The sequence below is a fragment of the Triturus cristatus genome, chromosome 8 (genome assembly GCF_964204655.1).
Source record: "Triturus cristatus chromosome 8, aTriCri1.1, whole genome shotgun sequence".
Taxonomy (NCBI): domain Eukaryota; kingdom Metazoa; phylum Chordata; class Amphibia; order Caudata; family Salamandridae; genus Triturus; species Triturus cristatus.
In genome coordinates, this window is record NC_140591.1 from 153,603,593 (window position 1) to 153,628,538 (window position 24,946).

Here is a 24,946-nt window from a genome sequence, read left to right on the forward strand (position 1 = left end):
AATCATCTATACTTAATCTTACACTTCCCGCTGCTGAGGCGAATAGATTGCGGACTCAGACGGCTCTACAATGGGCCAAACGCTCACTACTTTATTTAGGGGTCCAGCTTACTGCCCGTATTGGGGATCTCTACAAGGCTATTTTTCCAGCTCTGGTGGCACAAACACAACATGTTATTGAGAGATGGACTTCCCTTTACATCTCCTGGCTAGGGCGAACCAACGCTATTAAAATGTCGATTTTACCAAAAGTTTTATATTTATTCCAGACCCTGCCCATTGACCTTGACCAGGGATTACTGCCGCACCTGCGCTCTATAATTACCAAATTTGTCTGGCAGGGAGGGAGGGCTTGCCTTCCTTTTCATGTGCTGCGTCAACCAAGGAGCAGAGGGGGACTAGCCCTACCGGACTTTGCACTATATTACCAGGCCGCACAGTTGAGAGTTGTAACGGAGTGGGTCGTGTGTGAGTCCGATAAACATTGGCTACATATGGATCGCTCGGTGGTGGGGAGATCCATCTGGGATATCCTTTGGAAGCCTAAAGTGACCGACCCGCAAATGCTTATATTAGCACCCCCACACGCACCACCCTGACAGTCTGGGATCAGGTCACTGGGAGGGAGGGCTGGAACTCATTTCCTTTTCCTTACACTCCAATCCATTTTAATTTGCCTTTCCCACCGGCCCTACGTGAGGGGCCCTTCGACTGTTGGAAAGAGGGAGGGTGTCTAAAACTCTCAGATCTGTTTCACAAGTACGATATTCTCACGTTTGAACATTGCAAAAGGGAATTGTTGATTCTCCACAGTGAACACTTTCACTACCTCCAGCTTAAACATTGGGCAACACTCCCCCCCGTTAGAGAAGCGGCCACTAGGGAACTCACAGATGTGGAGCGGCTGGCCATACGCAAAGCAGGCACCACGAGGGGTGTCATCTCTTCATTTTATGACCTGCTACTGGCTACCTTGCACACTCCTCGAGCGCGCTACATGTCCTTTTGGGAACGGGTCTTGGGCAGAGACGTCACTGAGGAAGTTTGGGACGACATCATTAAACACAACAAATCAGTGGCCCTACGGGAAGCCCATTATAAGACACTACTTGACTGGTATCTATACCCTACTAAACTGCGTTGAATCTTCCCTGATACCTCTGATCTCTGCTGGTGGGGATGTGGCCTCCAGGGGGATTTTCGCCACATTTGGTGGGACTGTCCCGGTATTCGACCCTTTTGGGAGGAAACCCTCTCTCACCTCAAAGATATGTTAGGCTACCCTATTCCAACTAGCATAGAGGGGACTCTGTTGGGTATCAGGGATCCATCCTTGGAGCACCAAAGGAAAGCCGACAAGGCGATCATGTGGACCTGTTTAGGGGCGGCGTAACTCACGATAGCGGCTGCATGGAAAAAGAGGGACACACCAGCAATATCGCTGTAGCATTCCAGCTTGTGGCGAATTCTCTCCATGGAGCGTCTGGCCGACATTTTTAGGGACAATTACCAGGCTTTTGACCATAAGTGGGGTCCCCTGGTCACATATCTATACCAAGGGTTACCTTCCGCAGTATATCCGTCCTCTGTAAGAGCTATGCACCTCTTCCTGGTCTGACCCACTCAAGGCCGGCATGTGACGGGGTTAACCCCAGATGTTTGAATAGAGGAAACACTGTATTGTTTAATTTGCACTTCGTCAGCGCTTTTTGCTGAATATTGTTTCATTGTGCACCACCATCACCACCTGGACCGGGGGAAGGAAGGGGTTTCTGGGGGGGTGGAGTTGCTTTGAGGTTAGGCTCTTGTTTGAAGACCTTCCTCCGGGGTTTTTGATATTACAATCTAGCATCTTAGATTTTGACGAGGGGGTGTGATACGACCCTTGGGCCGTCTGAAACTGAGATTCACATAGCGGACTGTTCTGCAACCCTGGGGCCTGTGCGCCTTCCTGTACTTCTGTCACTGTGATTCTTTGGTATTGATGCTTAATAAAAAGAATTTTGACACAAAAAAAGTATACACCCGTCTTGTTTTTTGTTTTGAGATTTATTCAGGTTGATAAGATAAGTTTAATTCAAGAAATTGTTTGTTGGAAGTGACTATTCAGGACTTCAAAAATATATGAGAACAACATCAAAAACAAGAGATAAAAAAATCCCCTTGTTGGCACATATACTCATAACTTTCTAAAAGTGACATTTTCAGACTTAGAACTTAAAATCTGGCTTCACCATAACGCCAAACTTCTATATGCTCTCAATTGGACATTACACTTACAAGGTGTTTAAGGCAATCCTACTGTTAACCCATGGAAGAGATTATCCTTGAAGTTAAAACTTAAAAGGACATGTCCTACTTTTTAAATGCACTGCACCCTGCCCTTGGGGCTACATAGGGCCTACCATAGGGGTGACTTGCATGTAATAAAAAGGAAGGTTTGGGCCTGGCAAGTAGGTTAACTTGTCAGGCCGAAATTGCAGTTTTGAACTGCACACACAGGCTCTGCAATGGCAGGTCTGAGCCATGTTTAAAGGGCTACAGAGATCGTGGCACGGTAAGTGCTGCAGGCCTACTAGTAGCATCTAACATACAGGCCCTGGGCAGGCACTTATAGCACACTTTACTAGGGACTTACAGGTGAATTAAATATGCCAATTGTAGATAAGCCAATGTTCCCATGTTTAGAGTAGAGAGCAAATGCACTATTGCACTTGTTAGCAGTGGTAAAGTGACCAGAATCCAAAAGCCAGCAAAATAAAGTCGGCAAAACAAGAGGTGAGGAGGCAAAAAGCCTGGGGAAACAATGCAAAGGATGCCATGTCTAACATGAATCTATACTTACCTATTTGCACTTACCTTATCAGTATTTTGACCCTCAATATTTTTTACATGATATTCTGAGAGCATGATATTTGTGTCCTCAATATTCTGCCAGTGACCCTACAAACTCTGGAAAACGATAATGCTGTTTTTAGCTAACCTCGAGCGCACATCATCCTTTGGTCCTATATCTGGCTTGTCCAGTGGCTCAAAAGTTCAATCCGATTCACCTGAAGGTGGTAGAATTGCCAGACACTTTCATGGTTTGATTTACATTTTATCCAGTGCAGTGTAATCGTGAACCAAGCCAATGTGCTATTCTTTATAAGTAGCTTCATGGGCTTAGCTTTAACTAGAATTATTGCCTTGTGATTACTGCTATCACTCTGGATAACTATTATTCCTCCTTCCACATGTTTGAACATCATAGTATCGGAGCTTCTTCAGAAGAAGCAATCTCTGACCTATATCAAGGGGCCATGGATGCCCTACCATCCTAAGCTGTTCAACAAAATAGCAACCAGGACAGTCTGAGTGGAAAGGATCCAGAGGGCACTACTAGGAAGTGACCCATCATGTTTTGTCATCTGAATTTATTGACCTAATCATGAAGATAAAGAAAAGAAAAGATGAAGAAGAATAAAAAAGCAAAAGAGAACAAGAACACAAAATGATGCCTCAATCCTTCTTGCTTGATTTTCAGCATCTAAACTGATTAAACCTGTTGTTTTTCCTTCCTTCGATGTTTTAGAAATAGGAATGATTTGCCAGCCTCTGCTGAACAAAGAGCAAGGTTATAGGAAGCTTATGGGGCATTGTCTTTATTGCGGCCAGAAAGGAAGTATTGCATATTCAAATACTGTAAGATCACAACATCTCAGGAAGATTTTGGTTGAAACTTTGTCAATGTTATTGGTGCTTCTAGATTATTTTGCTTGGTGCCTCTGAGTCATTAGGTTCTGTATGCCCTTTGTATATTCTAATGTTTCTGATGCAGGAGATTCTGGCATTTGCATTTACCAGGCATGTGTGAAACACTAGTCCTTTCAAAAGTAAAGTGGCCTTGGCCTTGGTACATAGATGGGACAGTGTTGGCTTCAGGTCCCTTAAATTAGGGGTTGGCGTAATTTTTAATTCCACCGGGGAAATTAGAGAAAGTTAGTAATTCCACATTATTCTTGTAACATGAAATTACTAATACATGCCACTACTCTGCTGCCATAATTAATTAATCAGCAAATGTACACAGCCCATATGTGTGGCTTACTAATGTTGGTACATCACACTCAATATATTTATTTCGTATCCCTGACCATAGTTATGAGTACTCCTTTCCGTCATGCACATTGCCAGGCTGCTTATGGTCTTTGACTCCAAGGGAGAAAATTTGCCTCTGGATAGTATTCTCCTGATGATTCAAGACAAATGGTTATTTAGTCATCCCAGATAGAACATTATGGAGTTCTCTCTTAGCATTTTCTCAGAGGATGTGATGATAGCTAAGGAACTAGAAGAGTGTAACATTCCTGTAACTGCAGGACCTGTTTCAAGTTGGTCTATTAAAAGCTCAGCATTTTTGTAGCCACAGCGCATTTACGGGAAATGGCGGATGAAATCAAAGTATTTCATTGAGGTGCTTTCTCCAACGTTTGGATTTGAATCTGTGATGTGTACTGACCCAGAACCCATGTCTTTTGCATCTCTCTGGTAAGAAAGTTGATTATTAGATATGGGGGATGTGAGAGTGAGCCACAAAAGTCACACAAAAACTTGTCCTTAACCCTCTGGTAGCTTGGCAAAAGTAGTCAAGCTCAGAAATGTTAAAAGTATTTATGAAGCACTAAAACAGTAATAAAATGACATTCCCAGACCAATTTAGAAAACTAGAGCCCTGAGTAAATGTAGCACCATTTACTAGGGACCTAAAAGTAAATTAAATGCACCAATTATATGTATACCAATTTTACCATGTTTACTCGAGAGAGCACAATCACTTTACCGCTGGTTAGCAGGAATAAAGTGCACAGAGTATGAATTCCAACAAAATGGAGTTCAGCAAAAACAGGGGAGTGTAGGCAAAAAACTTGGGGAACAGAATGCCAAGAATGCCCTGTCTAAGAGCAGAAAGCAGGGAGAACTATCTGGAACTTCCAATCACTAAGGCGAAAACCCAGAAAGACCATCCGTTACCTGGAGGAAGATGGACCACCTCCATAATTTAGGGTTCTTCCCCTTCATCTGCATTAGCCATCTTAGGGGTCTTTCATCTGTCTGAACTTGGAAGTGAGTCCCAAACAAATATGGTCTCAACTTCTTAAGGCCTTTCCACTGCAAAGGCTTCTCTTTTAGTTGCGCTCCACCTCTGTTCCATGGGAAGTAGCCTCCTACTGATGAAGGCTACTGGTTGGTCCAAGCCCTCATCATTTAGCTATGAGAGAATAACCCCAATTCCATGCTCTGAAGCATCTGTCTGAACTATGAGTTCCTTGGAGAAGTAGATGCCCAGAAGACCGATGTTGTGCACATGGCTTTCTTTAGAGTATCAAATGGTTTCTGGCATGCCTTCACGCAGATCACCTTCTTGGGCTGCTTCTTGGAAGTCATCTCAGTGAAGGAGATGACAAAGGTGCCATTCCGCTTAACAATTCTCCTGTAATAACTGGTGAGGCCTGAGAAGGTTCTTACCTCAGTCTGTGGTAGAGTACATTTTAATAAATAACATTATACCAAAAAGAAAAAATAGTACCAAGAGGCACAAAGCGTCAGTTATCTGGTCGCCTTGGACTGAGTCAAACTCAGAAGTTCAGCCCTACCACGATGGGGAGCAGGTTGAATACAGTGACCAGGTTTGTCCTGGTGGAAAGTGTACCTTTTCACACAGTCCAAGTCCATGTAGTGAGCCTCAGCCAGAGCTTCATGTTAGTCTTTGCCGCGGGGAGGTCAATGTTTGCACAAAGAGCAGGTCGCTGTTGGAGTTTCACATTGCTGGAGTTGCTGGAAATCATCGCTGATGCAACCAGCCGGTCACCATCAGGCTTCACATTGGCAGAGATGCAGACATTTTTTGCAGCACGAAAATCAGGTCACCATCAGAGTTTGGCTTTGGCAGTTGATGCAAGCAGTTGTTATATGATGCAAAATATATGAATTTTCACATTTAGCTCAGTTTTGAAGCAGCAGATGCACACTCTGATGCCAGCCAAGGGCTCTGCACCTGGTGGGCACCTCTTGGTAATCAGGACTCACTCCATCAGAGGTCAGCAGCAAGGCTCAGGCAGGTGCCGATCTGCTGGGCAGTTTCATTGGAGGCCTCTGGAAGCTTGCTGTGTCCCTCTAGCTCAAACAGGAGGTCAACAAACTGACACTTTGTGTTGCTTCTGGCGACCCTGCGTTCAAGGCAAACAGGCCAGTCTTCCATCTGCAGACAGCAGGGCAGTCCTGTATCTTTCATATATCCAGGCTTGTTCTAATAAGAGGTTTTGAGGGTGCCACTTTTATGCAGAGTGCCATCCTGTGTGTGGGTGTCCCTCTCCTTGCTTTCCCCTAAAACGGTTCTGGTCAGTTCTGCCTCTTCAGAAGTTTGGTTCCAAGCTGTCTAGAGTAACAAAGGGCAGGGATTCCAAGTTATTGGCTATATTTGTTAGTGACAAGACAGGCAGCTTCAAAAGTCAGGAAGGGCTGGGCAATGCTCTTGTGCTACTCTTTGAATCACTGGAAGGGCTGAGTACAACCCCCAGGCCTTCCAGTTAAGGAGAGGAGCACCCTGCCCACACCCAAGACCCATTTGTCCCCATGTCTCAAAGGAATATACATCTCAACACATGAAAGCCATTTACAGTCATGTGACCCTGGACACTGGCAAAAAGGCACATTTTATTTAGGAAAAAATGCTAAATTTCTGAAAGTGGTATTATCAGGATAATAACTTAAAATCCAAATTCATAATTTAAGAGGATTTTAAATTAGTATTGAAATAGGTGGAAGAAGTATTCCTCTATCTAGTCCCAAACTTAACATAACCCCCTATTAATTAAAATAAAGTAACCGAGTGTTAGTTTATGGGAGATAGCTTTACAAAATAGCCTATTGGAGAGATAGTCTTACAACAACTAAAAATGGCTTTAGGAGTTGCTCCTGTCAGGACATGTAAAACTTAAGTACTGTTGTGTAAGCTACGACTTTGCCATAGCTCTACAAAGTGTGCTTTCCCACCCACAGGTAACATGGATGAACTTGGTTCAATGCACCAACGATGAATGTGAAAGACAGATTATTGTAGCCCCACAGAACACTACTACATGTGGTCTTGAAATAGAGTTATTGCTTTTATGTTACTTACAATCTCTATGAAGGGATTAGGGACATCCACTGCACTAAGAAGAATTAACACTTTTAAGCGTAAAGTATTTAATATTTTGATCAAGGTACATCTAAAACAACTACACAGAATATAATAAAAATAGCAAGAAGGCACATTATAAACAACAAAAAGAAATTATCATTTCTAGCATGTTCAAAATGTCCTCTAAAACCTAACACCCTAATACCTACTTCTATGCGTTTGCTAAGAGAGAATGGAAGGCAGAACGAATCGCAGTCTAGAGTTTCTTATGGAAGAGACACACAGCATTCCTTGTCAACAGAAAAGGCTGTCTTTATCAGTGGAGGAGTGAAGTCAGTGTTTCCTGCTGTAGCTGGCTTCCTATAGGGCTCAGCTTTATTGGCTTCAGATGAGATGTGTATACACAATTCTTTCTATGTTTAAGAAAAAGAGCAAAAGCACTTTACCACTGGCTAGCAGTGGTAAAGTGCACAGAGTTATAATGCAAACAAAATTGGTTCAGCAAATGCAGGGTTGTAAAGGCAAAAGTCTGGGGGAATAGCACGCCAAGAGTCAGGTCTAACATCTCCAAATATTCTTTTAGATCACTCTGAAAATACCAAGGGGCATATCATCAAGGGCATTATCACCGCTTTAGCGGCACTTTTTGCCGCTAAAGCGGCGATATTCCTATCGCCCTTTAAACAAGGTGGCGCTAACATGCATTAGCGCATGTTAGCTGCCGAATTCTAAGGGTGGGCAGAATTTGCAAAATTGCCTTTCGCAAAATATCTCAAAACGGCAAAAAATCTCCGCGAACACGTGAAATTTCGCGTGCTCACGGAGATTTTGGGCTGATTAATGCATTACGGAATTTGACCTTCAACTCGGGCACTTGCTTTATTTATATCTGTAAGTGCTTCCTGTTGAGGTTTAATTTTTGTGACAGGAGCATCGTGCCAGAAGGAATCCTGCCCTGCATATTTATCCAAGAAGATGCCATCGTTTTGTGCAATACTTCTACTCAACTGGAGTACTTTCTACTGACTAATCAGTAAGTGCTACCTCGGTGGGTAAATGTATAGTGCTTTCCCTACACTACAGCTGCATAAAGGGCAAGAAGAGTTGTCTCCAGCGACCATGTGTGTCTGTTACTTTTGCCACCCCGCCAATGGCGCCGGGGTCCATTGAGTGAGCTGTCCATCATAGTGGGGAAAGGGCGGGAAGACGTTGCACACCGCTGGTGTGTGGGATGGGGCCAAACGGCGGGGCTTCTATGCAGTTCACATGCCTCTTGTTTATAAAGGGTCAGAGACCGACCAGAGCAGCAGATGAGGAGACAGAACCTCCTGGTGTCAGGAACTACACAGGGATTGTGCTCGAGAAACTCATGGATGCACAGATATCCATCAAGGATTACAGCAAATTGTTGACGGAAGATATGGGGAGAAAGCACACCTGCCTAGCCTCCACCGTGCTCACGAATCTTTTGTGCTGATTAATGTGTTACTGAATTTGACCTTCAACTCGGGCACCTGCTTTATTTATATCTGTAAGTGCTTCCTGTTGAGGTTTAATGACAGGAGCATCATGCCAGAATGAATCCTGCCCTGCATATTTCCGTTCCGCCGCGGATCGCGAAAGTTTCGACATTTTCGCGCTCCGCGCGGAAGGCGAAAATGTCGAAATTTTGCAATTTCCGCGAGCGGAACGGAAATTGCCGCCCACCCTTACCGAATTCCCAACGCCTGGCATCTCAGCGATAAACTTCGCTAATGAGATGCAAAGTAGGCCTGGCTGGGAAAATAGCATGGGAAATTATCGCTAAGGCAGCTTTGCGATATCAGCAAAGAGCCTTAGCGATAATAATCATCGCGTTAACTATTCCTTAACACAGGAATTTAACGTCTGTTAAATTCCTGACTAAGGCACACCTAACATGGGAGGGGGATTATGGTATCACCAAGGTTATCTCTGTTTTGAGTGCAACATCGCTGGTTTTCCAGCGATGCTGGCCAATTTCCTTGGATATCGCTGGGATATTATCACCCTGGAGTAACGCGTTGTTGATAACGAGCTAACCTGGTGATAAATTCCAGCGATAGACGGCGATAAATATAAAAGCGCTAAGCGCGCTTTGCGATATTTATCGCCGTCTGTTGCTGATATGCCCCCAAATGATTAAAACTGCTCAGGTTAGTTGTGAAGCATCAGATTGGCTACTTTTCAGACACATTTAACACTTTTACATATATTTTTTTATAGACAAACCAGTGTAGTTTGTGTCTCATTTTTAGTATATTATACATTGTAAGTGTTTGTGTAGTAAGGACCATGTTTTCTGTGATGTACCCCCAGATATTTGCCATTATTGGTTTTGCTGGCTATAGATCTCTATAAACATTATTCCTGCCAAGTAAGTGGTAAAGTGCCTGTGCTCCTCCTTTCAACTTGATGAAATTTGTATACTCCTAATTTGAAACTTTAATATAGCCAGGGCCCATAAGTTAAATGCTAATAGTGGACTATAGTACCTATTTTGCCATCCAATATGTTGACAGTGTAAAACATTGTATTTCCATAGTAGCCTGATTAAAACGGCTTTGAAACTGCGATTCAAACTGTTAAAATAAACCCCTTTGGCAAGCCTAAAGCTTTCATTTAAATATTAATATTTAACCCCAAAAGAGGCGTGTCTACCCTTACACCAAGGTACATGATATTTAAAAGTAGAACATATAGAGATTTACTGTTAAACCTGATCTTACAGTAAAAAGGCCCCAAAAGCTATTTTCACTGATACAAAGTTGGCTGCTCCATGGGAAAACACTAGGATGCAGTAATGAACTTAATAATATCATCTCTGGCTATGAAACTACTAGAAATATAATTATTGGACTCTTTGTAATATTAATTAAAAGCTCAATTCACTGGGGTAGGCAGATTTTTTATTAATATTATGGAAAAGGTACTTTAAAAAAGTTACCTTTTCCCTGCCTAAAGAGACTGGTGGCTAATTGAATTAGCCTGCAGCTACAGCTGAACCATGAATGAAGTGTGACAAATGGATCCCATAACAGGAGATAAAGGCTTGACTGTAGGGGGCTGTTTCTGTTCCTCTGGCAGGTCAACCATTTGGGCAGTGCCCAGGATTTTGATTAACATCAAAAGGGCCTGTCCTGTCATAGGCAGGTGTCAGGGGACACCTGTACAGGCCCTTTTTTTCTTACCTTACTCAGCCAGGCTTCATTCTCAGTGTGAGAGGAGCTGCCCCCAGAACTGGCTTCGAGTGACCACAGAGGGAGGCCTGCTCATTTCACCAGCCACGCATCTAGGGTGCATAAACAGGCTGTGCACAGTGTGAGAAGGGTTTCACCAGTATGGATTTAGGCAGAGAGGGGCACTGTGGGATTGTTTGTTATGGGGCACATAGGAAATGCTGCAAAAGTGGGTAGAGTTACTCCTGGGAACTTTTACCCTATCGACTGTGCAAGAATATGAAAAGGACTGAACCTGCTATCTGTGAACTGTGAAGAGCCCTGAATGACTGGACCTGCTCTACCTTGTACCCAGGACCAAGGAGTGACTCAAAGAATAAGTTGATTGAGCTCCTGTTCAAGTTACAGGGACAAAAAAAACTACAGGAAATCTTGTCCTGCAAAGGCTCACCTGACCAGTTCAAACTGGACCTGTCCTAAGCATTGCTACTGGCCACTGCAGGAGCAAGTTTTGAGCCCCAATTGCTACCCCCAAGGACCTACCCCGGAGTGATATCAAAGTGTACTCCTCCTCTCACCCATGAACACCTGTGACTTTTTGGTTCCATTGACCTCCAGAGGATCAGGACAAACCTGCCAAAACAATATGATGAAGGTGCATTGTCACCCGGACAATGACTAGGGTTTTGTCATGCTCTGAACTTTTCTGCAGCAGAAAATCGAGTTCAGCATGACCTCATGGAGATGGTATGCTGCCCTGTGGAGCTTTGTTTGACTACAGGTGTAGCCTTGCCCTGGTGGAGGAATCCAAGCCCCAAAAGTGGCCAAGGCCTCCCTGGGCGAAGGCGCTAAGAGTGAAAAATTCTAATTTTTCCCACTTGGAGCTCCCCACTAAAAGTCGAAGGCTTCACTGGGACCTTGTCCAATGGCTAGCCAAAGTCACAGAATGCTCCTCGGCCACAGACTGTTGCATTTCCCCATTGAGGAATTTTAACTTCCATTTCAGAGACTAAGGGGGCTAAATAAGATGCCAAACGGAACAGCTCTGAACGGCATTCGGATTTTCCTAACCTTTGTCGCAATGCATGTTTCCGACCGACTCGGAAATATTTCCGACCGACTGATTACAATGGAATGGTAACTGTTTGGTCTTTCCAACTCGGTTCCGACCGGCATTCGGAGACTCCGAGTCGGTCAGATCCGAATCGTACAGGTCCATGGACCGCGTTTCTGACCGACGTATTACAATGTCGGATTCGGACAGCCTTCCCGAATTGGTCTGTCCGTCTCGAAACAGCTGTCGGAAACCGACTTTGGGGGCCTGTAGCAGGCCCCCCTTCACCCGGAGGCCTCTGGTTGGGGCCCGTGGGGGTACCCATTGGACCCCTCATTACGACCATTCACAAGGTACATGGTTTCCCGCAAACACCCCTTTTTTCAGTGGGAGCCTGTGTTGTCGGTCGGAACACAGGCTCCCATTGAAGTCAATGGGAGTCCGACCGAACGGTGTTCGGAAACATCGCAATCAGTCAGTCAGACTCCCTGATCCTGAGTCGGTCAGAAACAATTCTGACAACGAGTCAGCTGGACTTCTTTTTGACCTACATTGTAATTAGGACCTAAGTCTGAAGTTAAAACTTCTGACCGAGGCAAACCTGGTTTCTGTGTCCAACCACTGCTCCATTGTGGTCAGCCATACCTCACTCATAGGTACTTGTCAAGCACAACCAGATGACCATGATTGGTGATTGAGGCCTTTTGGCACTATTTTTTATTTAAATTTCAGAAATTCATATCTCCTGTAAGAAATTGGTTTAATGGTTAAGGGAGGGGGGGAGAAACCCAATTAAAGCAGTAACCACAATCCTTGTGAAGATGAGGTCACAACCGAACCCTAAATTAACCTCTGCTCATCCCTCTGGTAGCTTGGCACAGAGCAGTCAGATGTAGCTCAGAAGCAATGTGTAAAGCATTTATTCAACATTTCAAACAGTATTAATGTGAAAGCACAATGATGAGCTGGATTTGTAGAGTGCACAGATGCTCCTAGGAGTGCCCCAGCACTAGTCTTATAGCAAATCAGTTCAGTCTGAGTGAAAAACCATGTTTAATTTTTACTGCTTTTTGAAAATATGCTCCGAGCTCTCCTGCCGAAGGTCCAGGGGAAGTTTATTCCACTCGATGGGACCAAGGAAGGAGAAAGGACAACCTAGCCTGCAAAATTCTAGGAACCTTGGCAAGGGTCCTATTCGAGGTCTATAGGTTCCTGACAGGGCACTTGAAATGGAATCTGGTGGACAGCTAACTTGGGCCAATCTGATGCAGAACACAATGAATCAACACCAGAATCTTAAAAAATATTATTTCCTTACAGGGAGCCAATGCAGAGTATAAAGGTACTACACAAGAAGAATCCCATACCAAAATTTAAAAAGATACATTTTTAATTAAAAAATCAAGACCAACGCGACAAAAATTCAATTAGTTGAGCCGGAAATATATTAGTATAGATATTTCAGTGAAAATACCACCAAAAGGCCCAAAGCACCAAATATGAAATCTTTGTACGGATTGGGACAAAGTCACATGTTCAAGCTGACCATGATGGAGCGTTGGCCCGCTATAGGCAACCAGTCAGGCCCACTGAACAAGAGTTGCGGAGAGTTGCGAGATCTCACAACGAGGATGCACTGCTCACCCGAGGTGATGTGAGATATGGGTCAGAGATGCGTTATGAAGAGTTGGTTCAGAAGAGCTGCAAGGCTGTGATGCAAGGTCCTGCATCATCATCAAGGAAGCCATCAACAATAGGGCTTGCAATGTGTAGTCCTGCGATGAGGATGTGTTGCACACCGGCTAGTTCCGAAGAAGCTCTGGGGCTTGCGTTGCAGAATCCAGCGTCGTTGTCGAGGATGCGGTCGTCAAGGGGCTTGTAATGGGAGGGCCTATGGCAGGGATGTGTCGTGCAGTGATAGTTCCGATGAGGTTATCGGCTGTGGTGACGATGCAAAGCCTTCGCAACGGGAAAGCCCACACAACAGAGGCAATGTGTATGCTATTCTCAGGGTTGTGCTGTGCAGCAGAGAAGATATGTTGTTTCTGCTGAGTCCACTGATGGTTTGGAAGAGCTCCTTCAGGCCCACTTCCAAGGGTCCAGGACTGGGGTCGCAACACTTGGCACAGTTGCAGAGCCCAGGTGTTGGTAACAAGCGTCTAGACCTTGGAGTCAAGCTGGTGCTCCTGAGTACTGGTGTGTATACATGGCTTCCTTGAGGGAGTCAAAGACTTCTGGCAGGCCTCTGTCCAGATCTACTTTCTGGGCTGCTTCTTGGAAGTCAGCTCAGGTAAGGAGAAAACAATGGTGCCATATCCCTTAATAAACCTCCTATAATATCCTGTGAGGCCCAGGAAGGCCCTTGTCCCAGTCTGTGTTTTAGGGGGTTGCCAGGGTAGTCCTAATTGTGACCTGAAGGGGCTGTACCTTGCCAATGCCTACCATGTGGCTCAGATACACCACAGAACTCTGCCCTATCCGACACTTACTAGCCTTGATAGTCAGGCCCACCTGCTGCAGGGTCTGAAGCACCTCCTGGAGGCGGTAGAGGTGTTCCTCCCAGCTGGAGCTAAAAACAGTATTGTTGTATTGTTGTATATGTATGTGGCACATAGTTCCTCCTTCTCAGCTAGGACCCTGTTTACAAACCTCTGAAGGTGGCAGGGCATTCTTTAAGCCAAAGGGCATCAGCCTTAACTGGGAGTGGCCTCGGGGGTCGAGAATGCAGACCACTGTTTTGCCAACTCAGTCTGAGCAATCTGTTAGTACCCTGATGTGAGATCAAAAGTACAGAGAAACTCATCATCATCATCAGCTCGAAATGGGGTGTGCATCAGTCTTAGTAATGGAATTGAGTCCTTGGTAGTCCACACAGAACAGAGTTCTTGAGTAGTGCCCGGTGGGGCAGCCTTGGATAGCAGCACCTCACAGCTGGATCAGGAACTGTTCGAGGCTCAATCACCCCTAACACCAGCCTCTTGGAGACTTTCACCTTGATACTGGACCTCACATTATCTGACAGACTCTAAATCGTATTTTTGGAACCCCGACTGGTTCTACTGTCTATTCGTTGGGTACATAGTTGTGAATGCCCAGGGCTAAGGAAGAAGAGTGAGGCGAACTGTCCCAGCAACTGGTGGCAGTGGCTCTACTATTCTGGGGTCAAAGAAAAGGGGAGTTTAACACACCTCTTCTAACCCATCATGTTCCTGGGCAGACAGGAAGTCAGGAATGGGCTTACTCTCCTTATGCACCCCATCATCAGTCGCCAGGAGCATAGTTATTTCAGACATCTCACAATGTGGATGGAGGCAGTTAATGTGGAGCACACTTAAGGATTTTTTAGGGGTCTGGAGATCCACCAGTTAGGTGCTACCCCTGCTTTTGCTCCTTTACGTCACATGGACCTATCCAGCAGTCCTGGAGATCTTGGGGCTCCACAGGCTCCATAACCCACACCTTCTGGCCTGTAGAAATTCTATCAGAATGGTTGTGTGGTTATACAAGAGTTTCATGACTTCTTGACTGGCCTCAAGATTGTCTTTTGCCTTTCCCCAGAAGTGTCTGCAGCTGGTTGTAGAGTGCCAGAATGTAGCTAACTACTTCCTGTGGGGGTTTCTTGGGAGTTTGCCCTCACTTCTCTCTCACAAGTCTAAGAGCTCCCATAATAGGGTGGCCATAGAGGAGTACAAAGGGGCTAAACCCAATACTCAATTGTGGCACCTCCCTGTGGGCAAATAGTAAGCATGTCAAGAGGACATCTGACTTACGCCTCATCGACTCAGGTATGCCCATTATCATGCTCTAAGGGTCTTGTTGAATCTCTCCACGAGCCTGTTTGTTTGGGGGTGATAGGGTATAGAAAACATGTAAGTCATTCCACATTCATCAGACACCGCTTCTTTAGAAATCCCACCCAGGTACAAATTCCCATCAGGGCCTTGGCCAACGCAGGTGTAGTTACCGACCTCAGAGGAATGTCATTTGGGTAGCGGGTGATGTGGTCCACCAAGAATAGGATGAAGCTGTTGACTATAGCTGTCTTAAGACCAAAGAGACTAACAGTGTTGATGCCAACCCTTTTGAAGGCAGTACCAACAACATACAGGAGCGTCATAGGAGCGTTATGCTTTTTCCCTGCTTTTCCACTGACATGGGAGGTGAGACAAGACCTACAGAATGTATCTGAGGCTGTCTTCATCCAGGGCCAATAGAAGTAGGGGACAAGCCTGGCGAAGGTCTTGTCTTTCTCCAGACGTCCTGCCAGTGGGATATCACGAGCCAGCCCCAGTGGGAAGGCCTGTAACCCTGGAGGACCACCAAAACACAGGCTGCCCTGTATCAAGGAATCTTAGGCTCACTGTATAAGAGGTCATTCTCCCAATAGATAAAGAGATCTCCAGTGATATCACTTGCTCCCTAGGACTCAGCTTGCTACTACAAGCCCTCTGGAGTGGGGCATTATTTCTGTGCTTAGCAGAATTCCTCTGTGATGGGCCCACCCTCAACATGCTAAACAAGCTCAGTCAGGGCTCCCAGGGCGGTATTGCCCTCCATGGTAGGCTCAGGAGCATCCTAATCAGTTACTCCATCAACCTGGACAGTGGAGACTTCAGGTGCTGGTTGCCCATTGCCCCTGCTCCTCTTGGCGGTTGCCTGAGCAATCTTCCAGGCTCACGGCTCCCTTGACTTCCTTCCTGGGCAGCCATGAACCCTGTGGTTATACAGACCCATTCAGGCAATCCTAACATCTACAAGTGTGATATGTGCTCCACCACTTTCTAGATGGTGTGCTTTAGAGAATTGCCCAAATCTACAGATATAGCAGGGCTCACATCTACTTTTAAAACACCTGAGACCTCCTTCACTCAAAGGGAACTAGAGCCACTGGTAGGTGACTTTTGCAGTTGTCTGTGACTATGACTTGGTGGAATGTATTAGGAAGGACCTGATCTGAGGACCCCAGCTGACACCTCAGAGTAGTTATTATGGCTCCATTGTCCCTCAGATCCTCAACATGTTTCCCATTGATGGTGACCCACTGCCTATATTTAGAAGTATTTGCATGTATATGGGCTTTTGGCACCATCTCCTTATCCCCCAGAGACACTTGGGTAACTGCTATTTGCACCCCCAAATTAACTGTGACCACCTCCCCCCCAAGAGATACACCCACCAACCCATATGCCTATCCACCAGTGGGGGACTGAGCCCCCTTGGGACATTTTGTGTCTCCCTGAGAGTGCCCATAAGAAACTTTTCTCATACCAAACATCTCTAAAACTAAAGTTCTTCCCTTTAGAGGGAGAAAACATTGCCTTCACTATAGATGGACATTAGATGGCAAGTCTCTAGGGATTGTTAAGATATATTTCTACTTGGAGAGAATTTTTACACAGATCTTACAAAATTCTTCTCCTCTTGGGCACATTGTCCTAAAGGCTGAAGCTCATGTCGGAGCATTATTGAGATTTTACTCTTCCTCAGGTAATAGACACTTTGCACCCATGCTCGAGGTCTATTGTTCGAATATACCACCAATTTTAACAAACGCCTTAGAATATATTCCGATCAAGGCATGGTACCCACTAAACTTAAAAGAAGTGATCTTTTGTACGTAAACTGCTAAGAGTCAATCAGTCAGACCCTGTCCAAGCAATCCACTTGAAGTTATCCATAGTCAGTGTGTACGCAAAAGCTATCACAAATATGCTTCGTTGGGCCTATAATCTCCTACATGCAGACCTAAGGTCTATAAGGTATATTTAAAAACTGGAGACTTTTAGAGATGAGTCATCTCATCATACTTTTAATAAGAATTTGAATACTAACCCAGTCTGGTTGCATGATTGCACTTTGAAATCTATGACTCCTTCACACTCTATATTTTATTTAAAGAACCTGACCCCAAGAATAAGCTACGATTTGGATGTAGACCATTGTTCACAGCTAAAACACTTTGCAAACTTTTCATATAGTCTACAATATAAAATTCTGCAACGATATATATGTTTTTTTAGCGCATAGGGTCCAGCGCACCATAATTTTAATGAGGTTGGGGATTCTTCCATTAAAGACCCAGACTTTTAATTGGGCTAAATCGGAAAGTTCCACAGAAATTTGTGATTTATGCAATGGAGGAGTGCAAAATTTCTGTTACTAGTCTGCCCAAATCCAACTTTGGTAGAGGCCCGGCGCTGGCATATAAAGCCTATATGTTTTAGACATAATCTTTGCTCTGCAAAACATTTAATTCAGTTTTGTAAATCACCACTTGATGAATTTGCTTGCTATAATCTGTATACATTTTTTATACGTTTTTAATAATTGTTTTAATGTTTGAATAATATAACTGTTTTATCACCTTTTATTCATGTATTTGTTGACCTCAGGCAAGGTCTAAATCAAATGTAATGAATCTTTGAAATCTTTGAGTACCCATACCTGTAGCACACAGTACGCTATGGGTCAAACCTCCCTTTCGGCTCGTCAAAAAACCCTTTCTTCTTTGTTTTAGATTGCGACTGGTTACTGTTGGTCCTTTGGGAGTTATTTTGGCGCCCTTTTGAGAACTCCTCATATTTAAGTTTTTCTCCCCCTTCCTTTTTCTGATGGGATCCCTGACCTCCCTTTTAGGTGTCCCCCTAGAGGCCTTTTTGGACACTCTGCTTTTGGCCCAGAGGTCCGCCTTATTAGCAAGCTCCCTGGGCCAGTCAGTGTGCTGTCCACTAGGTACTGGTGCAGTTCCGTAAAACAAATATTGAGCAAGTGTACCCTCAGAATCAAGTTGTAGAGTTGATTACAATCATTACATTTGCTGCCCATCACCCAGCCATTAAGTGCCTTGCTGGTATAATCAAAGAAGTCTACCCAAGACTGTTTTGGGAGCTTGTGGCAGTCCCTGAACCTCTGACTGTACTTTTAGGGGTCAGCTCAATTTTAGCGATACGTATGGATTTCATGGGGGCATAGCAGTTTTGGTCCTCTGCTTTAAATATGAGTAGTGGTTCCCTCCCAAAGGAGGGATATGTTTCCACCCCAGTGCTTCTGTGGGATTGTGTGCACCCTCAGGATCACCTCATAAGCAAAAAAAATGTATCTATGTTATTTGCCACCACATAATTTAAGACCAGATCTTTAGGTATGCGGACCTTTTTGGCTCCTTCAGACACTGGCAATATGCTGCCACCATTGCTGCTGGACTTTGCTTGTTTGGCTTTAAGGTCCAGCTCTCTGAGGCTCCTCTCATGAGTAAGTAATTTTTCCTCCACAGTCAGCTTCTTTTCTTTCATTTGGAGCTGGGCTCTATAACTGAAACTCCTCTCTGCGTTCCTGTCCTCCAGCTCCTCTGGGGACAGGCTACGTGAAGAGACAATGCTTCCTTCTCTGGCAGGGAGTTCCAACTGAGAAGATGAGTTGTCCCCCTCCCCTGAAGGCTGCATTTTGGGGCTGGTATCTAGGCTCTGTTCTGGATACTCCACATCATTTTCCTCATTCACATCCTCTGTTGCTGTCAGTAACTGGTGGACCTCCATCCAAGCCCTCGGATGTTTCTGAAGCTCTAACTTCTTGGTGCCCTCCTTCATTTGCAGTTACAGAACTGTTTTAGCTCAACCACAGTGTAACTTCCCAGGTTGGCCAGATCGAACTCCATTGCTGCAGGTATTGTCACTGGCAGGTAGCAATGTGAGTAGATTTGAAAAAAACAAAAAGAGACAATCAAGGAGAATTTAAAACCTGGAAATGGTCTTAAATTATTGATATGGGATGGTAGTGTAACACAAAATTACTGTATGGTACTACACAACCACAACACAATACAACACAAGTCCACAAGCCACTGCTGGTACCAGTGTAAAAAAGTGGGTAACTGGTTGAGGTTGAAACCCTACTCAAGCAGCAACCACAGGCATTTTCAGAGGTGAAGTTACAAGCAAACCCTAACCTGTGCTCAACCCTCGGTAACTCAGTACAGAGCATTAAGGCTTAAAACAGAAGCAATGTGTAAAGTGTTTGTGCAACATTTCATACTGTATTAGCATGAAACCACAACAGAAGAAGAATCCCATACTAAATTAGAAGGATTGAGTAATTTCTTATAAATAAATCAAGATTAAAATAACAAATTAGTAGAACCAGAGATATTCCCGTTTAGAGAATTCAGTAAAAGTGGTGCCATACAACTGTGGATATATGGTCAGGCATGACCAGGATGAAGTCACAATTTCAGGCCGACCGCAATGGAGCATGGGCCTGCTACAGGGACCCAGTTAGGCCTGCTTAATGAGAGTACCCTAAATGGTAGTTGCAGAGCATTGTGAAGTCCTGCATCAAGGATGCGTCATGCGGCCAAGGAGATGCAAGGTCCAGATTAGAGATGTTTCACGTAGCGTTGGTTCCAGGAAGCTGCAGGGCTGTGATGTGATGTCCTGCGTTGTTTTTGTGGATGCTGTTGCCAAGGGGCTTGCGATGCAAGGGCCTCCATTGGAGATGCATCGTGTAACGGCATTCTTGGACGCAGCTATGGGCTACGGCAGAGATGCTAATTCCTTGCAACAGGAAGGTCAGTGCAGAAGAGGCAATGCATCGGTTCTTCTCAGGGTTGCGTCATGCTGCAGAGGAGATGCATTGGTTCAGCTGGTTCCACAGAAGGGCTGGCAGAGCACCTTCAGGCCACTTCCAAAGGTCCACGACTGGAGTGACAACACTTGGCAGAGTAGGACTCACAGTTGCAGTGTCAAGTAGATGGTTACAAGAGACTAGCTCTTGGTGTCACTATGGAGGTCTTGGGTGCAGTTTGCAGGTCCAGTACTTCTCAACCAGGCAAGAGGGCATCAGGGCAGTACAGCAGGGCAGCAGTCCTTCAGGTAAGCAGTCCAGTAGAGTGGCAGACCTTTCAGCAGTATAGCAGTCCTTCCTCCTGTAAGTGTCTTCTACAGGTCCAGAAGTGTCTGAAGTCCAGTATGTAAGCATGGTTCCTTCATTGAAGTAGGAGAAGCTTCTGGAGGATTTACTTTGAAGTGCATATGTTTTCTGCCTCCCCTGCCCTGGGTCCAGATAAACTACAGAGGATATTACCGCGAAGTCATGGAACGACCTCCCTCTCTGCCTATGCACCTCCCATTCACTGGAGGACTACAGGAAGAAGCTCAAAACCTGGCTCTTTGACCACCACAGCCACCTGACCGAGGCTCACAGAACCCCAGCGCCAGGAAACCCCTCGGGGTGAGAAGTCGCATGTTACAAGATCTTATGATTGATTGATTAATATGCAGCCCTTTGAGTGGAGCCAGGAAACAACCTATTCAGGTGTAAGTAGGACTGTTCCCACCTCCGCCCCCATCCTGCCAGTGATGACCCATACAGGCACACCTAAGCTCTCTATTGATAGTGGCTGTCTGGGAGGAATATGCAAAGACCAAATGCTATATACGCCAAGTCATGGGTCCCAGAGACAGGCTTCAGGCACTAAATAGCTAAGGCAGGAAAATGTCTAAATGGTAATTTGAAATCCGACTTTACCATGAAAGGGGATTTCTAACTATAATTCCAAATATTAACTGCTTACCTGTTCCTATTTGGAATCTAGTAAACGTAATAAGATAAACCCAATGTTATCCCATCGGAGAGGTAGGCTTTGCAATAGTGTTTTTCACTATCAGGACATGAAAAGTTATAAGTATGTGTCCAACTTTTATTGCCCCTGTCCTGTGGGCTGTTTAGGGCCTACATTGGGGGTAACATGTATTTAAAAAGGAAGGTTTGAGCCTAGCAAAAGGTTAATTTCACGAGGTCAAAATGTCAGTTCAAAACTGAACACACAGGCTGCAATGTCAGGCCTGAGACATTTTAAAGGGCCACTTAAGTGGATAGCATGATCAGTGATTGCAGGCCCACTACTAGCATTTAATTTACATACCCAGGCACATAGAGAACCACCTTTCTAAGGACATATATGTAAATTAAAAAGGCAAAATGCTGAGTAACCAATGTGACCATGGTTTACAAAGTGAGCACATGCACTTTAGCACTGGTTAGCAATTGTACAGTACACAGAATCCTAACGCCAAATAAGAACAAGATCAAAAACATGATAAGGAGTAAGGCAAAGCATTTGGGGGAAGACCACCCTACGGCTGACAGGTCTAACATCTTCAGATTCCATAATTGGACTTGTTGTGGTGTTAATTTATTTAATAAAATGTACTCTATTTTTCTAAATTGGTTTTGGATTTTCCTTGTGTTGTGATTTGACTTTATTACTGTTTTGCTACTGCATAAATGCTTTACACCTTGGGGCTGATTCACAGAACAAACTTAAGACAAAATCCTAAACTTAGTACCATTTTGGTATTCACAGAATGCACTTACTACTTCTGGTATTCACAGTATGAACTTAGTACTTTTTCGATTCACAGAATAAACTTACTACTTTTGCTATTCACAGAATGGATTTACGACTACTAAACTTCCGTCCGCACTCGGGCCGAAAAATCCGTCCCGGAGGCGGAGCTTCCAGCCCGGAGGCGGAGCTTCCGTCCCGGAGGCGGGGCTTCCGGGCCGGAGGCGGAGCTTCCGGACCACAGGTGGAGATTTTGGCCATGGCTAAATCTCCGCCACTGGCCGGAATCCCCACCTTCGGGCCGGAAGCTCCGCCTCCGGCCCGGAAGCCCCGCCTCTGGGCCGGAAGCTCCGCCTCCGGGCCGGAATTTCCGGCCCGAGTGCGGACGTAAGTTTAGTAGTCGTAAATCCATTCTGTGAATAGCAAAAGTAGTAAGTTTATTCTGTGAATCGGAAAAGTAGTAAGTTCATTCTGTGAATACCAGAAGTAGTAAGTGCATTCTGTGAATACCAAAATGGTACTAAGTTTTAGGATTTTGTCTTAAGTTTGTTCTGTGAATCGGGCCCCTTGTCTTAAGGTGGTGAGGTACCGATCAACAAATACTCCCAGTTTGTCAACAGTTTAAAAGTTTAAAAAACAACACAAACCATACAAACATATATATATACCAATGTGAAAAAGTAAAAGCAATTCAATGTAATCAAATAAAATGCATAAACTAAAACAATTATAAAAAGATACAATAATGATAATATAATTGGGTTGAGTGGATAAGCCATGGGCTGCTGAGTTACTATAATTTATTAGCTATCACATTCCATTACCGAATAGGTCATCTTTTTCACCAACTACACCAACTATAGTAATCCTACAATGCGAAATATGCCTCTGTTGGTTGTCATCTATCATCCGCATGACTCTGCTCTGAAGGCTTCATCCTTGGATGACAATAACAGTAGTCTTAACAACTTTAAGTTAGTCACTATATGTTCTATGGCTGGACAGGAGATCGAAACTCGTGTGCAAAATCCCACTGGCTTCCAGATCACGCTTTGCCCATAGCAAGATTAACGTCTTGCTGTCTCTTCTTTAGTAGTGCATTTTTGTACTGCATTTCTATATGCTCACTTTGCAAACCATCCTTTTTGTGTCAGGTGGTTGTTGTTCATCCTATATATATGGAGCCTATGACTACTGTTAGCATGCTTTACAACTCATCCAGCTTCACTCTGATAGTGATTTCTTAACGCTTGGTCCAGATCAGCTCCTGTCTATTAAGATGCCATTCCGTGCCGCTCTTGTAAGACCTATTTCTTCTTCTACCCTAGAAGCTCTAATATAGACTTAGAGCCCTCTGTAGCGGCCTCTCCCGCCCATTGAAGGCCCACTCCAGTGAAGCCTTTTAACAAGGGAGCGGACCTCTAATGGCTGGTAGAGCCCGCTACGGACGGCTCTAAGGCTATGAGAACATTCAGCCCCTAGAGGACAACTTTTTCCAAATTTGTAAAAACAAAGTCCTCTTGGAGCCCGAGGGAGTTTAAATCCCCTCTAGCTTTGAGAGGCCTTTGTTCACAGCAACATCTATGATATGAAAAAAAATATTGGAATATTGCTTTCCGGGCTACTATCAGCCAGAAGAAGCCCAGAGCACTCCATTGTCTACAAGCTCAAGTCTTGCTCCACTCTTGGAAGCTCCAGTACTAGTGTTCCCTAGTTTTAAAGATTCTGCGTTCCTTGTGCAATTCGACCTTGGGGGTTATTATGGCTTTTGACTTTCTCCTCATGGTGTAATATTGTACTTTTCCATAGGAGATCTTCTGTGAATGTTTGTTTTAAAACGGTTGCCCTGTGCAAAGTAGGGCAATGACAATTCTCTTTGTGCTGTTCTTGACACCGAAAACCCACGAGCTTGAGGGTTCATACTTTCTATTTCAGGTAGACCCCCCACGGCACACCCAATTGGCCATTCCCTAATCATGTGTCTGCATTACCAATAATTGCACCATATTGGCAAAACGTCTGCAATTAGCCACAATCTCAGAAAGAAAGAAGAGCATCTTTGATAGTGTGTGTGATTTTCTAATACAGCAATCTTTAATTTGCAAGTTTCGCAATTGTTGTGTTTATTAGAAGGTTTTATGAGGTAACAATGTAAGCACAATCTACTTATAGTGAGAACCTTCTCTAGAAAGATCGTGTTGCCAAAAAAAGATCTCACCCAATTTTTGCAACAATATTTTCCACAAACAAAGATTTGTGAAGCTTGTACACTTCACGAAACGTGAAAGTCAACATGCATGCACGTTGCCAGAGCAGTGCCTATTGGGAAATTGTTTTTCGTACTCAAACATTTACCATCTCACCTATGTACCTCATTTTAAACAGATAAAAGCCAGTGTGTACTGACACCAGCCCAACGAAGAGAGTGTGGCTACAAGGGGATCAGTGCCAAGGAGTGCATTTCAAAAGGCTGCTGCTTTGACACTAGAATTCCCGAAGTTACCTCGTGCTACTATTCCAAACAGCAAGGTGATGTATTCTTGGGTTTGGCTGTTCGGATTGAAATGTTATTATAGTTTATCAATACAATTAATACACACAGAAAATCGTGCTGGACTTTAGACACACTTAATACGTGTTTTGAATAGTGAAAAGCCAAATGAACGGTTTGCATTGCGGTGGGGTATTTTATTTCATGGGTTCATTAGTAAGGGCCATATGTACGTAGCCTAATACCGGTCGGTAACAGCCGATTTTCGGTAATTATACCGTTACCAACCGGTATTTAGGCTTTTGCAATATAGGGGGCACAGTACAGGATTCGGTATTTACCGAATCAGTAAAATTACCGAATCGGTAATTTTACCGATTCGGTAAATACCGAATCCTGTGATGATATGTAGGGGGAGTGTGTGGGTGTTGTGGGGATTCGTTATTTACCACCAACTAAAAGTTGGTGGTAAATGACGAATAGGTGAAAAAAAGCATTTTTGTGCACGTTTAAGTGTGCAATGTGGCAGACATACATGCCCTTAGGGCATGTATGTGTGCCACATGTGCACACATGCAGGAATCAGGGGTGCAACAGGGTGTCACTGTGACACCCTGCCACCCTTGATTGTGCTCCCCCCATTACCGAACCGGTATTTACCGATTCGGTAATGGTAACTGGCTTCAAGGGATGCATT

At 44.4% G+C, this 24,946-nt stretch overlaps 1 protein-coding gene across 1 annotated transcript in view; it reads left to right on the top strand.

Moving 5' to 3' along the window:
- The window catches only part of LOC146801730 (uncharacterized), a 140,234-nt gene that overhangs the window by 19,885 nt on the left and 95,403 nt on the right, over nucleotides 1-24,946 (top strand). Inside the window, exon 4 of the mRNA XM_085621195.1 lies at nucleotides 24,144-24,287. Coding sequence (XP_085477321.1) covers nucleotides 24,144-24,287 — 144 coding nt within the window. The remainder of the gene's footprint in view (nucleotides 1-24,143; nucleotides 24,288-24,946) is intronic.